Source organism: Charadrius vociferus, unplaced genomic scaffold (genome assembly GCF_000708025.1).
Source record: "Charadrius vociferus isolate BGI_N301 unplaced genomic scaffold, ASM70802v2 scaffold806, whole genome shotgun sequence".
NCBI lineage: Eukaryota > Metazoa > Chordata > Aves > Charadriiformes > Charadriidae > Charadrius > Charadrius vociferus.
The window spans coordinates 1576026-1589977 of record NW_009649038.1 but is presented as its reverse complement, the minus strand read 5'-3'; the positions used below and the strand labels follow the sequence as shown (position 1 = coordinate 1589977).

Below are 13952 nucleotides of genomic sequence, written 5' to 3'. Positions count from 1 at the left end.
AGAAGACTTGTATCCTTTTGATGAAAGAAAATAGCCAAGCCATATGTTAGCCTCACAGTGCAGTGGACCACCCACAACAATGCATGAGTTTTCAAGTAGTGATCATCGGAAAATGCACGTACTAAATTAAAGCTTCCTGGCCAGCTGCTGGCTCTGATTAAGTCTTTGACAGTAGAAGCCTGCGCTTGTGGCCTTAGCTCTTGGGATTAAATCAGGCTCTCAGCTTTGTGTTTTCTTTAAATGACAGACTTTCGACTCTCAAAGACTGGAAATAAATTATGAAAGTGTGAGCCAACTGTAAGTAATAAATCTTGAAAAGCCACTCATAAACTGTTGTTCTCATAGCCCAAACTACAGCCATCCCTGCGTTACTACAGCATCCCTGGGGCTGCTGAGGCTATTGTACCATTCTAAGTGAGGGGTAGGGGTGATATTGTGCCTCCAGGAAAAACAATGAAGCTCTGCTCCATCACTACCTCTGCACAGAAAATGTATTTCTAATGTGCCCGTCCTAAATGCAGAGTCACACAGCATGGAAAAAATGTTGTTGAAGAAATGTTCCTTGCTTCTTGTACCTATTATTATGGATTATTTAACTTCAGCCAAATACAGACCACAGTCTCCAATGAGTTACAACTCACTGGAGTTACAACATTGGAGTTACTCAAACCATGCATTTCAATGAGGGGAAGTATTATTTACCACGTGGCAGACTACGATGATTAAGCAAGCCTGTGAGCCTATGAACAAGGGCAACATTTACCTGCCATCTTCCTTTAGGACATTTTATGTCACAGACAAGGCAGTTAAAACAGGAAGGCTTTTTTTTTTTTGTAGGTAGGTTTGGAGGTTTTTTTGCAAGCTTTCTATGTAAATTGTTACCAGATGTGACGTGGCAAATGTAAAACCTACAAAATAAACCCTCCCATTTTCTTTAAAAAAACTTGAGAATAATGAGAAAACTACATCATGGAATGAATCCGTACGGATTCCAGAAAACCAGTGATAATCTTTGAATCCTGAACAGAAAGACAACACTAACAATATTTTGAAAAGTCTATCAAATACATCACACATTATTTAATACATGATATCAATACCTCAAATGTGTTGATCTCTTGCTGGTCTGTCCAACGTAGCTACAGAGAAACTCCCAATCCAGCACACAATTGAAATGAAAATTGTCCATTTTTCAGCTGTAAAAATGATTTTTTTTTTTTCCCCTAAGCAAAACATAAAACTGGACATATTCATACTCACACTGTTTTCCACACTTTTCATAGGCAGGGAAGTATAATGCAGGTAACTCTATATCTTTTTTTTTTTTCATTCAAATGAATTTGAATTTAGAAGTGAAAATAGGCAACCCTGTACTGCCTTTGACAGAATGCAAGAAGTATTAAATGAAAATTCATAACAATAATAGGACCTGGTTTCATTTGCAATGCATGTGGGAAGTTTAGGTTAGCTCAACTTCAGAATTTAAGTAAAAGCAGGATTATGGGTCTATCTTCTTCAGGATTTAACTTTTACAAAGACATAATGAACCTCCCTACTATTGTCAAGAAAAACATTCATTCAGTTAGCTCATGCTAAATTTGTGAAAAACACATCTGCAGATTTTCCTGAATGTGAAAGAACTGACAAAGAAAATTATTCAATATGGTAGAGGCAAAAATACAAGTTGGAAAGACCTGTGACAGAAAATGTGACAGGTCTCTTTAAGATTTTGTTTTAGCAAATATAATAAAATACAGGCATTCTTTAGCAACTTGTTGCTTGACATATGGAACAGGCTTTTTTCTAATGCAGGCCTTTACTTACATTGATTTCTTTGCTACATACACATCAGCACAAACCAAACATGTCCCACACATACATGGAAATCTATTGTGAGGTAAATCTCGCTACAACATTTTCCAATTGTCTGTGTTTGAAAAAAATCTAACCCTTTTATTGTGACTACCACTGAAATTAAGCACTGCAAATGCAGAGAGCAGAACTTTTCTTCAGAAGGGAAACTCCTGAATCCCTTATTTTTGCAACGCTTTATTAACCTCCAGGTCTATGAGGACCAGTTTCATTTAAAAAAGCAACTGTTGGCAGTTTACCACTACCTAATTTATTCTTTGGCTCCAGTCAGGTATTTCACAGTAACAGTTATACCTGTAAATAGCTGTCAGAAGCTAAGATGGATACAGAATGCAGAATCATCAGTTAAGTCATTCATTGAGCAGTGACTTTGTTACTGTGTAGTAACTACAACCCCCTTTTTTACAAACAGGCATATCTAATCACTGAACCTCTTAATTTCACTCATATTGTGAATGAGACACTACACATTTATTAACTTTAGTACCCTGAATAGTTTATTGATTTAAATTCATGGTATAAAACTAAGCATATATGGCGTAAAAGTAAGCACAGTCTCAGGATGAACTTAAGCACCCGCTAAGAACTGAGACATTATTCAGCACTTAAATTGACTCTAGTTTAAGTCTTGTTTGAGAGAAAACTACAGTAACTCATTCTCTTCCATGTTGAAAAGAGAAAAATGAAAAAAAAAAGAAACCCACCCCAAAACTTAAAAAAAAAAAAAGGAGAGAAAAGGAGAAAAAAGGAGGGAGAAATGAGCTACGGAAGTGGATGATTGTATGTAGTTCAGGCTTTTTCCCACTTGCTAACATGGACCTCCGTTCTGGTCAATTATGCAATTCAGAGGAAGCAGTGTGGTGGGAAAGATCCCACAAGGTGCTGGAAAAGACAATACCAAAAGGAAAAGTCTCTCTTGGTTAAACAAAAATGACCTAAAGGAAGAAGACAGGTAAATTTAGACTGAACATTAGGAAAGAATTTTTCACAGTAAGAGTGGTTGGGCATTGGAATAGGCTGCCTAGGGAGGTGGTTGAGTCACCATCCCTGGATGTGTTTAAGAGCCGTTTAGATGTGGTGTTGGGGGATATGGTGTAGGGGAGAACTTTGTAGAGTAGGGTAGATGGTTGGACTCAATGATCCCAAGGGTCTCTTCCAACCTAGACAATTCTATGATTCTATGATATGTTGTCCTTGTTCACAGGCTGACTTAATCATCCTAGTTTGCCACTTGCTAAATAATACTTTTCATTGAAATGCAAGGTTTGATTTTGTTATGATGTCACATGGTACTGTAATTCTTTCACCTTCCTTAACCTTTCCTCTTTATTATGGACATTCTATTAGTCATGTATATACAAATGATGTTTTAGTAACTTGGTATATTTTACAAGGCCCTGAACTTCTTTGAGGGTTACAAAAGAATGCAGCATTCAATTGGATTAGTTCTAGTTTTGCAGCTATGACAATTAAACACTCTTTATTCCAACTGCAATGACATATGCTTATTTCTATTTCAGTTAATGGCAAAATATTGACACACTAGTAAGTAGTAAATTAAGTTCTGGGATAGTCCTTCTACAAAGTTTTTTGAAGTTCAACTTCGAAATGATAAAATTTACAGATAAAAATATCTGTCAGTAAAGTTTCAGGTTTTGTCATCTGTAAGTTGCTATCACTGCTTTTTCTTTGGAATAAAATATGCTTTTGAAGTTCAGCAATGCAGTAAGTGACAACACATAAAATAGAAAATAGTTTCAAAACAAACAATAACACTAAAAACATTCTTAAAACTCTAAACAGAGGCATTTTGCTGAACTGCAGATATTGCCATAAACATTTGGACTTGTACAGAAATATCACAAATAAGTCGGTTGAATTCACAAAACTTCCCAACATCTCAGTGTTTGTGTTCACATTTTTTCCTCAGGGCCACTCAATGTGACATCTGATATACTTATGGTATTTCCACTATTCAGATACCAAAATATTGCAAAAAAAAAAAACCCCAAAACCAAAAACAGAAGAGGGTCCTGGATGCATAAGCGAAAGTTTGTAAAAAATCTTAAACACAAACAAAACATACATGTGTAACTGAAATCTGTGAGTACTGCCCCTTTATGAAGGCCAAACGGGAGCTCATGGATTTGCTAAGTGCTGGAAATAAAACTGCAAAAATAGAAGCTAATTCCAGTATCAATTCCAACGACAAGCAAAACACTGATCTACTAGGTTAAATGGTGGGATTGTTAAATATTGATTACTCCTATCTAGGGGGTTTCTGCTTTCATGTGAATTATGCAAAAATTAAGGCTGAAAGCGAAATCAAAGTCATCAAGTTTATACCCATGCTCTGAGTCAGGACCAGTATGTCTAAACTATCTGATTAAAAAAATTGCCAGGGACGTTCTTTCCACAACATCACTAAGCATTCTGGTCCAATGCCAGCTACCTTCCAAAAAAGAAAGTTGTTCTTAATACACTGTCCATACTTCTGATATAAAATAAGCTGATTACTTCTTATTCCAAACTTTGTGAACAAGATTCAAGTCTAGATTGTCTCATTTTAGTAGTCTCATTTTATGTGTGAAGAGCTCGCTGTTAGGACTCACCTCCTTCTTGTCTTTGCTAAGCCAAACAGACTAAATTCTTTAACTCCTTCCTTGCAGGTAACATTCCTTAGCATGTGTTGCCTGGATTTTAAACAGTTCTTGATATCTTTATATCTTTCTTAAAGATGATTAAAATATTCCAGCTCCTTAGTGTCAGTAAAAAGAAATTATCTTCCTCTTGATATTCTGTTCACAAACCACAAAATATTTGCCTTTTTTTGTACTGCACTAGTGACTAATATTTATTTTGTGATTTAATATAATTCTCCTGCCATATTGTTTTTGGCAGTTTCTTTCCCAAAAGTTTCTTAGTTTCTTTCCCTGCAGTTGATTTTTACTTCTTATGTGCAACTACTTTGTATTTTATTTCTTAATTTTACTGATTTTGAGTTATTTCAACAATTTTTCAGTGTAATTTTGAATGGCAACCATTCTCAAGAGCTTGCAGTCATCCAGAAGTAACAGTTGGCTGAATTGTACATGCTGTTCAGATAGTGTAAAAGCACAATTCATCTTACTGGTGTATTTTTTGTTCTATCAAATAATTAGTTAATGGAAATTGGAATCGGTTAAACACAGGACTATCCCATTTGGGATGCCTCTTGATATTTCCTCCTGGATCAATGTTGTGGTTGGAAATCTTTCCAAAAATTCAAGTTCAAAGACAAGTTCAGTGTCAATCAGTTGAACACCCACTTTATAATTTCATTTGGATGGGGTTTTTACTGAATTGCATTTTTTTTTTTTTTCAGTTCGTCAAGTTTATTTAACATTTAAATTCTTCCCTACAGATCGGTTGTAATTTTCCTAGGTTGGCATTTAATTGACATTCTCTACTTCATTACTGAAGTTATTAATGAAAATACTGAGTAGCATGAACCCTTGACAGACTCTCCCGCAATCCCACTTGATGGCTTGGTGGTGAACCACTGAGAACAATCTTAGCCTTTAGGTGAATAGACAAGATTCAACTGAGACTTTGACCATGCTTGTTGGTACTGTCAACAGAGGCTGATCCAAGCACAAAAACTAGAAAAGAATTACCCATCAGTAACAGCAGCAGGTAAATTCTGACAGTGAGGATTAAATGGAACACCTCCTTTGGGGCAGAGATGTCTAGGACCTCAGCAAAAAGTTTTGCAAAGCTCAGCCTAGGAATAGAAAGCTTGAGTAAAAAAAAAAAAAATGCCATTTTTTTGGCTGAACAGGCAGACTTTTAGGACATTGTATCAGGCACATACATTTTATCTGTCTCAGAGAGCTTCTTGCTTGAAAAGTTATGTACATTGTGTTGGTGTACTCTCCAGATTGCATTTACAGTCAGAATTAATTTCTCCTGTCTTATCAGTATCCAAGCAATTTTCTGATCAATCCTCCAAGCCAAACAAGAACATAATTTTCCATAAGAAAAAGAAATTTCCTAGAACAACCCCAAATCTGAATCAGAAATACAAAACATTCACCTTGCTTTTACTGCCCCATAATTCAGCTGGCTGCGTTCAGACAAGAGGGTAAGGGGCAATGTTTCCTTCTGCCACCAATTCTTTCTGTCTGAAGTTGGTTGCTGTTATGAAATATCTGTGCTCCAAACATGACACATTTCTTTGATAAACTGATACAACAGTAACCTGGAATGCTGAATATTACTAAGTTTCAAACTACTGCAGGTTTCTGCTCCTAATGCACAAAGAAAATTAAGATACTTTGAATACCAGTTTGCAAGGCATGTGCTTGCTGAGCAGTAACTCCCTACCACATATAATACTGAAAAAATTCTCATTTCTTTTACAGAGCAAACTTTGTATATCAGCCATCTGCCACTGACTTTAGCCATCAGCTACTATTGAAGCATGGTTTCATCTTTCACTAAAGGATTAGCCCGTGCCATTCTCATCTGATATAGCCTTGCCCATCCATATATTTAACACCTTATTTTTAAATGTCTGTTTCCTAGTTATAACACAGAGATTATTATTCTCAGAGGTGATGAGGAGATGATCTGTATGAGTACAAGGGGAGCATTCCATTAAATCTTCCAATAAGCTCTGAAAGGGATATAAACTCTCTTTGTTGTGTGTGCAGTTGAATCTTTTCTGTTCTCTTCTTTCGCCAGGAAGATATGAGTGGCTGGAGTGTTTGGTTCTATATATAACTGGTTGATGTCAGCTGGATGCCAATCCCTTTGAAGAGGATCAGCCCCCAGTTTGTCTCGGTACTAGGTACCATGCAGATCCAAGCACAAGGGTAGAAACTATCCTGGACCAGGCAGGTCATCCCCATACATAACTAACTCCTGAAGCTTCAACTAAAGGGTTGAGATCGCTTTTTTCTGCACAGCAAAACAGTAGGGTAAGTGTATTGTTTCCTGAAATATTTTGACATTGTCTGTCCTACAAACTGTCATGTAAAAGACATTTATGTAACCTCTTGACTCTGCAATTAAAAAGATGTTTATTTTTTTACTTAGTCAGAAATGCATTTTCTTTAAAGATGCCAGAGCATCTAATCTAGTTCCTCAAATTCTTTGTTAGATTAAGAAATGTCAAAACGTAACGTTTCTGAAATCATAAACCAAGATGTAATTAAAATATTAGTTATGAATTTACATCTTTTAACATAATGTGCAGATGTGAGAAGGCCTAGACCACTGACACAGATTTTGCTACAGAATTTATGTAGCCATCTCAAAGTCCATTCCTTCGAATCTTCTATCCATCAGAACATGTGCTAGCATCTGTCTGCAGGCAATAACTGCCAGTGCATTTTGCACAATTAAAAGTGCAGTATTTCTAAATCAGAAATATCTAACTTCACTATTCAGCCATTCTAAACAGGCTCTCAGAAATTAAAGTTGGCCGAATTGTGCAAGCTGGCTCAACAATGTAAAAATGTGTTGTTTTCTTTCAGCAAGGAAAAATCGTATCAGAAAATCACAATGTTATCACATTCTGCCATGGTCAAAGAGAGGAAACAACAAGCATCAGCCATTATGGATGAAATACAAAGAAATGGTATAGCGCTGAACCCAGCTTACTGTATATGCAATGTCCTCTAGCCCTCCCTAATATATTTTCTTAATCATAGAGTTTAACTCTCTTACAGCTTTGTGTCTGGGTGTTTTGCCATAAATAATCTTGTGGGAGTATCATGCTGCCTATGGTAACTAATCCTTTTGTAGTTGCCTCTTTTCATTTGAAAGCTATTTTCAGATGAACAACTGCTGTGGAGGAATGAAGTAATCTAACAGCTGATGTACATTCTGCTAGGATAGCCTTTCAGAATATTATTTGGGGTTAATAACATGACTTCATTCCATTTTAAAAGGCTATCATCTAAGAAACATGCTGATTTGTATACTCTTCTTTTGCTCTGTTTCACTCTGCTTTTTTATACGAATGATAAAAAACTTTGAAAGAAATGTTTATATCTGTTCCTTCCTCTCAAACTTTATCTTTGAAACTAACAAATTTTACTAGCATTTGGCAATTCTAATGCACAGCCACCAACTAATCTTATATGAAGAAATTTTACTTTTCTGTTGTTGCACTGATGAAAACGCAGACGCTTATGAGAAAGTAGTTTGATTTTCTAAAACAAGTTCTTAAAATCACGCTTCTAGTGTGACATCTTAAGAAGCAATTAACCCAGTTGGGAATATAAATCTGCTTGGATTGCACTAGGTATGTGTGGGATGTTTTTGGAGATCCTTCCAGTCCTCCCCATGAAGGCTTTTTTACCATCTAGGTAAAAGATGAACATCTTTAAAGTGATAAGCACCCCACAAGCTCACTGAAAAAACAGGGAGCTCCATTAATATTTACAATTTATGAAAATTATACCACTCACAGAGGATAAAACACTGAGCATTAAATTCCAGTATTGAAAATCTTTCTTGTGGGCTTTGGCTCCAAAGAATTTGAGGATGGTTTCTGTACTCACTCTCTGACCATTATGATTGCAGGAAGAGTAGAACAAGAGACATTAGGTTTTTAGAAAAAGAAGCTATGAGCTTCAGTGCCTGGTCCTAGTCCTTCTGATATTTCCATAGGTTTTTTTCTGTAATTTCTATTCCTTAGTAAATACCTCTTTCCATTATCCACTGAACACACTTAAGTCTGAAAGCCAGTCTACCCTCACAGATTTCATTACAACTCGTGGATTGTTTGTTTTTTTTTCTTTTCTTTTGTAAATCCAAGTACTATATGTGCCTGAAATAGCCTATAAGCTCTTCACAGAAAAAAAAACCCCAAACAAGTAGTCTTTCATATGTTTGTTTGGAAACAGACATTTCACATGGTAAATGTTGCTACTATTTATAGCAATACTAACAGATCTACCATACAGTCCTTGAAATCACTGGAGTTATTGGATAATCTGTGCTGATGCTCGGCATTTGCCTCACATAATCTGTCCTTCTTATTATTTACGTATTATCAGATTAGCTGTCAAGTTTAGATTCATACACGTAGCTATGACAGTTTAAACTACGGTAAGATATGCTGTGATATGTGGCCACTGAAGGCAATACTAACTCTTTCAGTATACATTCTACTTTTGCATGTTGTTTGGATGTTAAAAAAAATATGAAATTTCATGAAATTAGAATCTGAAATTTGTAACTGTACAAGCTCAGTGAAATCAACTAAGAAACAGAAGGATAATCAAAGCTGTAATCACACAAAGTATATGCTAGTTCTTTGGGACCAAATCTGAACAATTCCTGAAAAAAACAAGGAGAAATCTGGTTTTTAAATGACTAAATTCAGCTCTAATAATTTTTGACATTTTATTTTTCTCCTAACTGTTAATTCAACAAGCTTAACGTAAGCTGTCTTTCTGGCTCTTGCATCTCTATTAGTAATGAAGGTTCTGCACCTGATAATTATGTAAAAATTAAATTTAATGTTTCAGCCCACCTCACAGACCTATGAAACTCCCCACTGTTAACAAAGGTAAACAGTAAGAGAAGATTCTGTAACGCAAGCCCTGGTAGCTCAGAATGACTCACAGAAAGCTTACCTACTGCATTTCTATTTTAGCCCCTTTTAATTATAATGCTTTCAGGTAAACAGTGAATCTCAAATTCCTTGTTAAAACATATTCATAGCAGAAATAGTTGTTGATGAAATAAAAAAATCAGCCAAGTTTTTATCAGTGTGCCAAAGATTACCAAGGTCTGGGCAAAACTGGTAATGACTGAAAGTCCACATCTGTTGACTTGTTTGACGTGACTTTGTGTTTTAGAGAAGTCTGACACATCATAAAATGCTTCAGGAATAGACACTAACAGTAAACCCTCTAATGGTCTCAGAAAAGAGACTGTAGTGGTGAATCAGCATGTGGATGTAGTGACTTCCCCAATCCCTTGGTTTTTCACTGACAGACTTGAACTAATCATACCATTTTTAAGGCTGCTTGGTAGAGGTAAACATTTCTGTAAATACACATGTTTAAAGAAGCCCTTGGAGTTCATCAGGTTAGCCTTCAATTACACTTAAATCTCATATCCAGGTCTATAATATTTATTAAATGAGTCCTTCAGCAGCTACATGATTAACTATCTTTCATGATATAGTTAAAAAATCTTATTTCTGATACTACAACAAACATAATATCTGATATTCATTATTAAAATTTATAATCCAGATTAAGGTATTTAGAAGATTGTAAACTGGAGGATTAAAGGGGGATTAGGTGGTGAATGCAGGAGGAACTATATAAATCATATTTAAATACAGTCTGTTATGATTTTAAGCGTAGGACAGAAAGGACTTGGCAGGAGCAAAATAAGAAATGAATCTAAAAGGTTAAGATTAGGATTAAACTATGAATTAAACTTCCGGTATTAAGCTACAATGACCATTTATGACATTGATGTTCTCTTTCTATCATCCTCTAAATGTCCTCCTTTCCTCATTCTTCATCACCTTTTCTGCACTGACACTGAAACAATCCCTAGACACATCATAAAACTAGACAGATGATTAGATTTTAGTTGGCAAGGGATTCAAATGAACTTCACACTTATGTTTTTGGGATGCTGCCTGGATACACAATAGTACACAACTGTGGGTTACAAAGTACCTTGGAGCCTTCAGTTAACATTAACAAGAACAGTACATATATAAGAGAACAGCAAGGCCCAAAATAGTTAACATCCAGCGTGTTCCAGAAGAATACTGAGTGCTTTGGACAGAGATCTGCAATCACCTTGGCACCCCAGTCTCTGAGGATGTACATACTACCTACTCTGTGTACAATGAAGAAAAGCTTTTTCTGCATGAAAATCTTGCTGATTTGAGGGGTACATTTCTTACTCCGCACTAATATGAAACCATTCAACAGTCCATATCCTTGGAGTAATCTTGAGAAATGACCTGTAGGTCTAAATTTCAGGCCACAGGCCAATAACTAATGAACTTATCTCAACCACAGAGCCAAAACCCCACCACTATCTGTCACCGATATGGCTACATTGGGCAAGCCGAGTAATTTTCTTCCATGTTAAGAACTCTGTTTTGTAGTTACCTCTTAAATAACAGAAGGGTGTTAGGATTCTTTGTGCATACTATTTTTAAAGCAGAAGTGCATGCTCCGGCTCACAATACAGTTAGCTTCCTCTTGCTCCAGTTAAATCTATTGCAAACATTCAACTGAAATCAGTATAAACAGAACTGGATCAACAGTGATGCATGCCAGGGCTCACAAACTTGTTTGATTTACTACATGGAAAACTCTTGTCTATGCAGCTTTGGCTAAATATTTAATGTACCTGCCTCAATTAAGTTTTCCCAAATGTCAATAAATCACACTGTTTTTCCAACATAAAGTGACTAGGAGACATATGCCATGTTGAACATGGCAGTTACTCAAAATGAAGCTCTGCATATGCAATATTAACTTTGACATTAGGTACCTTCTGCAGTTAATTAATTTGTAAAGTTAGTTTTAAACTGGGCATCCTGTGTCCTTACTCTATCAGTAAGATACAGTCCTACATATAATTTGCTCTCATTTAATTTTAATACCTTAAAATATATGTAAAAATTTAAAATTTTAAATCCTGTAGACCATAAGAATATCTGAAGAATAGAATGTCTTATTATTAAAGAAATAACAGAATATGACTTTGAATAAGTGGATCAAAGAAACATACTAGACCATTGATATAATCCTCAAATCATCTTCCTATTTTTTTCATGAAGTTTATGAACAACTAAGGAGAATAATTTCAATTAATAAAATGATAAATATTAAAGTAAGTAGCAATAGGAATTATTTTCTTAATGATTCTGTTTCTATTAAGTGGTCCAATTATTGTTATATTTGTTAAATTCTACAGCCTTCTAAACAGAAATAAATTAGTAGACAATAGTTTGTTGAACTTACTGTATTCTAAGGTTTAAACTTTATCTATAGGTTGAGGACATCTAGTGAGAGAGTTCAGTCACTAAGCAACAGCTTGCTCATTGCAACCAGCATCCCAATTTCCAGAACATTACCACGAAGATGACCAGTAGAGTTCCTGATATTCACAGTTCTCCATTTACAGTCCCAAATGATCTCCCCTTCACCTGCTTAGGCAGTTTCACTTTCAAATCGCCCAGGAGGTCGCTAAAGACAAAGAAGGAATTTTTCCCAAGCAGTGAATAACGTAATATTATATCTACTAATTCAGTTTCCTCTTAGAGAAAATTAAAAAGAAAATGTTCTAAATATATCAATTCCAAGAAGCATGTTGTAGTTCTTTGTTAAGGCTCTCATTTTCAACACTTTGAGCTTTATTTTGAAAGCTTCTTTTATAGTTTAAAAATACTATTTACTACAGCCTTTCTAATGCAAACGTTTCTCAAAGTACAAACCATGCCCTAGATTTCAAAAGCAAGCAGAATATTAAAGAATAATTGAACATAAAATGTTTATAAGCAATAAGAAACTGATAGGTATGTTTAAAAGGGGTTACCTGCTCATCTGTCCAATGCAGGACACACAAAGCTAACTGAAGGTTTGATGTGGGAATACTAGGGTCAGATGGAATTTTGGTCCTGGTTTCAGCAGAAGCCAGGTTTTATCAGCCTGCTATTAAGATGGTGTGTAGTTTGTCAAAGACCTGATTTTGATAACAGCTGAACGCCATTCAACTGAAGTAAATTTGGAGCTTGAGGTGCTTAGCATCTTCAAAAAAAACCCCCAGGTTTTTGGTGTTCAATACTCTGCTCCAAAATTTTGGAAGAGTGATTAATTTCACTAACACCACATGAAGATACGTTATGTGTTAGATAAGTATGCATTAACATGTTGTTGGATTTCAGGTGTAGGGTATACAATATCAGGTATTTAAGAAAACCAGAGGTATGTATTTATCCATTGTATTGCAGTCTCACCCAGCTTAAACCTTGGAAAAAAGGTCAGCACCCCCAGAGATATCATGGTAGAGGAACTATCGACACTCAGCAACAGAGGTGCAAGACTTTTCAAGAGACGTCAGCGGAGATCTGACAAATACACATATGAAAACTATCATTACGTAGCAAACAAGCCAAGAAATGTAAGTATTTTGTAATAACTTATTAATGAAACCGTGAGATTAGCTTGGGTTCCCTTGGTGCTCATGATACACATTGTGCATGATTTATTTGTAGTTTCAGGAAGAATAAAAGCAAAACCCTGTACTAGAATAAGGCTAAGGTGAAGCAAGCCATTTGTATTTTATTGAGCTCCTATAGACAAATAAAAAAATCTGAAAGCCTTAATACTTAAAGACATTGGATTCAAATCATTCTCATTCAAATCTGATTCAGGTTACTAGTGATCAGAGTTGTTATCCTGTAATAATTGGCTCACTGAGTACTGAAAATTAACTAGTTAATGTGAAAACTAATTAATGATACCCAAAAAGTTGGAATAAATGAATCTGTTTCATGCAACCAGTAAGTATTTTTATTAAAATAGGTTTGCGGTCTCAATGTGGCTCCCAGGCAGCAAAATGACTCACAATGGCTACTACTACACTTCTGGCCTGCCTGTCTCAACACAGAGAAAAAAGAGTGAGTCTGTCACTAAGAGTCAATTAGTCTTCAAATAAAGCATTAGTGATACCCTGGGAATCCTCATGGCAGGAACTAAATGCACCTGGTGTTTGTCTCATCTGTGGCCTTTGCAAAATATTATTTTGCTTAACCTCTGGACAGTAACATTCATAATTTTTACCTAAATCTCCAATGTGCTGCAAAGTTGAATTATTTGAACATGAGTACTCTATGCCCAGTCTAATACAGCACACAAGCAGCCTCTCCAATTCCAGTATTGTATTAAATTCTACTTCTCAGTTACATGTATGTCATACGCTGATTTCAGATACAAAGGTACGTGACAAAAGAAGCAGAATTTGTCCCAGTACTTTTAAGCTGCTTTAAAGATGAAAAGAAATACGTGCTACAGAAGTCAATTATTATTAACTAACCTAGG

The 13952-nt window shown here is 35.6% G+C and overlaps 1 protein-coding gene across 2 annotated transcripts in view; it reads left to right on the top strand.

Annotated features, from left to right (window-relative positions):
- The first annotated feature begins 6672 nt into the window (after positions 1–6672).
- The window catches only part of MYOZ2 (myozenin 2), an 18696-nt gene continuing 11416 nt past the window's right edge, over positions 6673–13952 (top strand). Inside the window, exons 1-3 of one of the 2 annotated variants that reach the window (XM_009887883.1) lie at positions 6673–6833; positions 7392–7495; positions 12863–13032. In XM_009887883.1, coding sequence (XP_009886185.1) covers positions 7420–7495; positions 12863–13032 — 246 coding nt within the window. In that variant the 5' untranslated portion in view covers positions 6673–6833; positions 7392–7419. Of the gene's footprint in view, positions 6834–7391; positions 7496–12796; positions 13033–13952 lie in introns of both variants that reach the window. The other variant, XM_009887884.1, reaches the window with a different exon arrangement.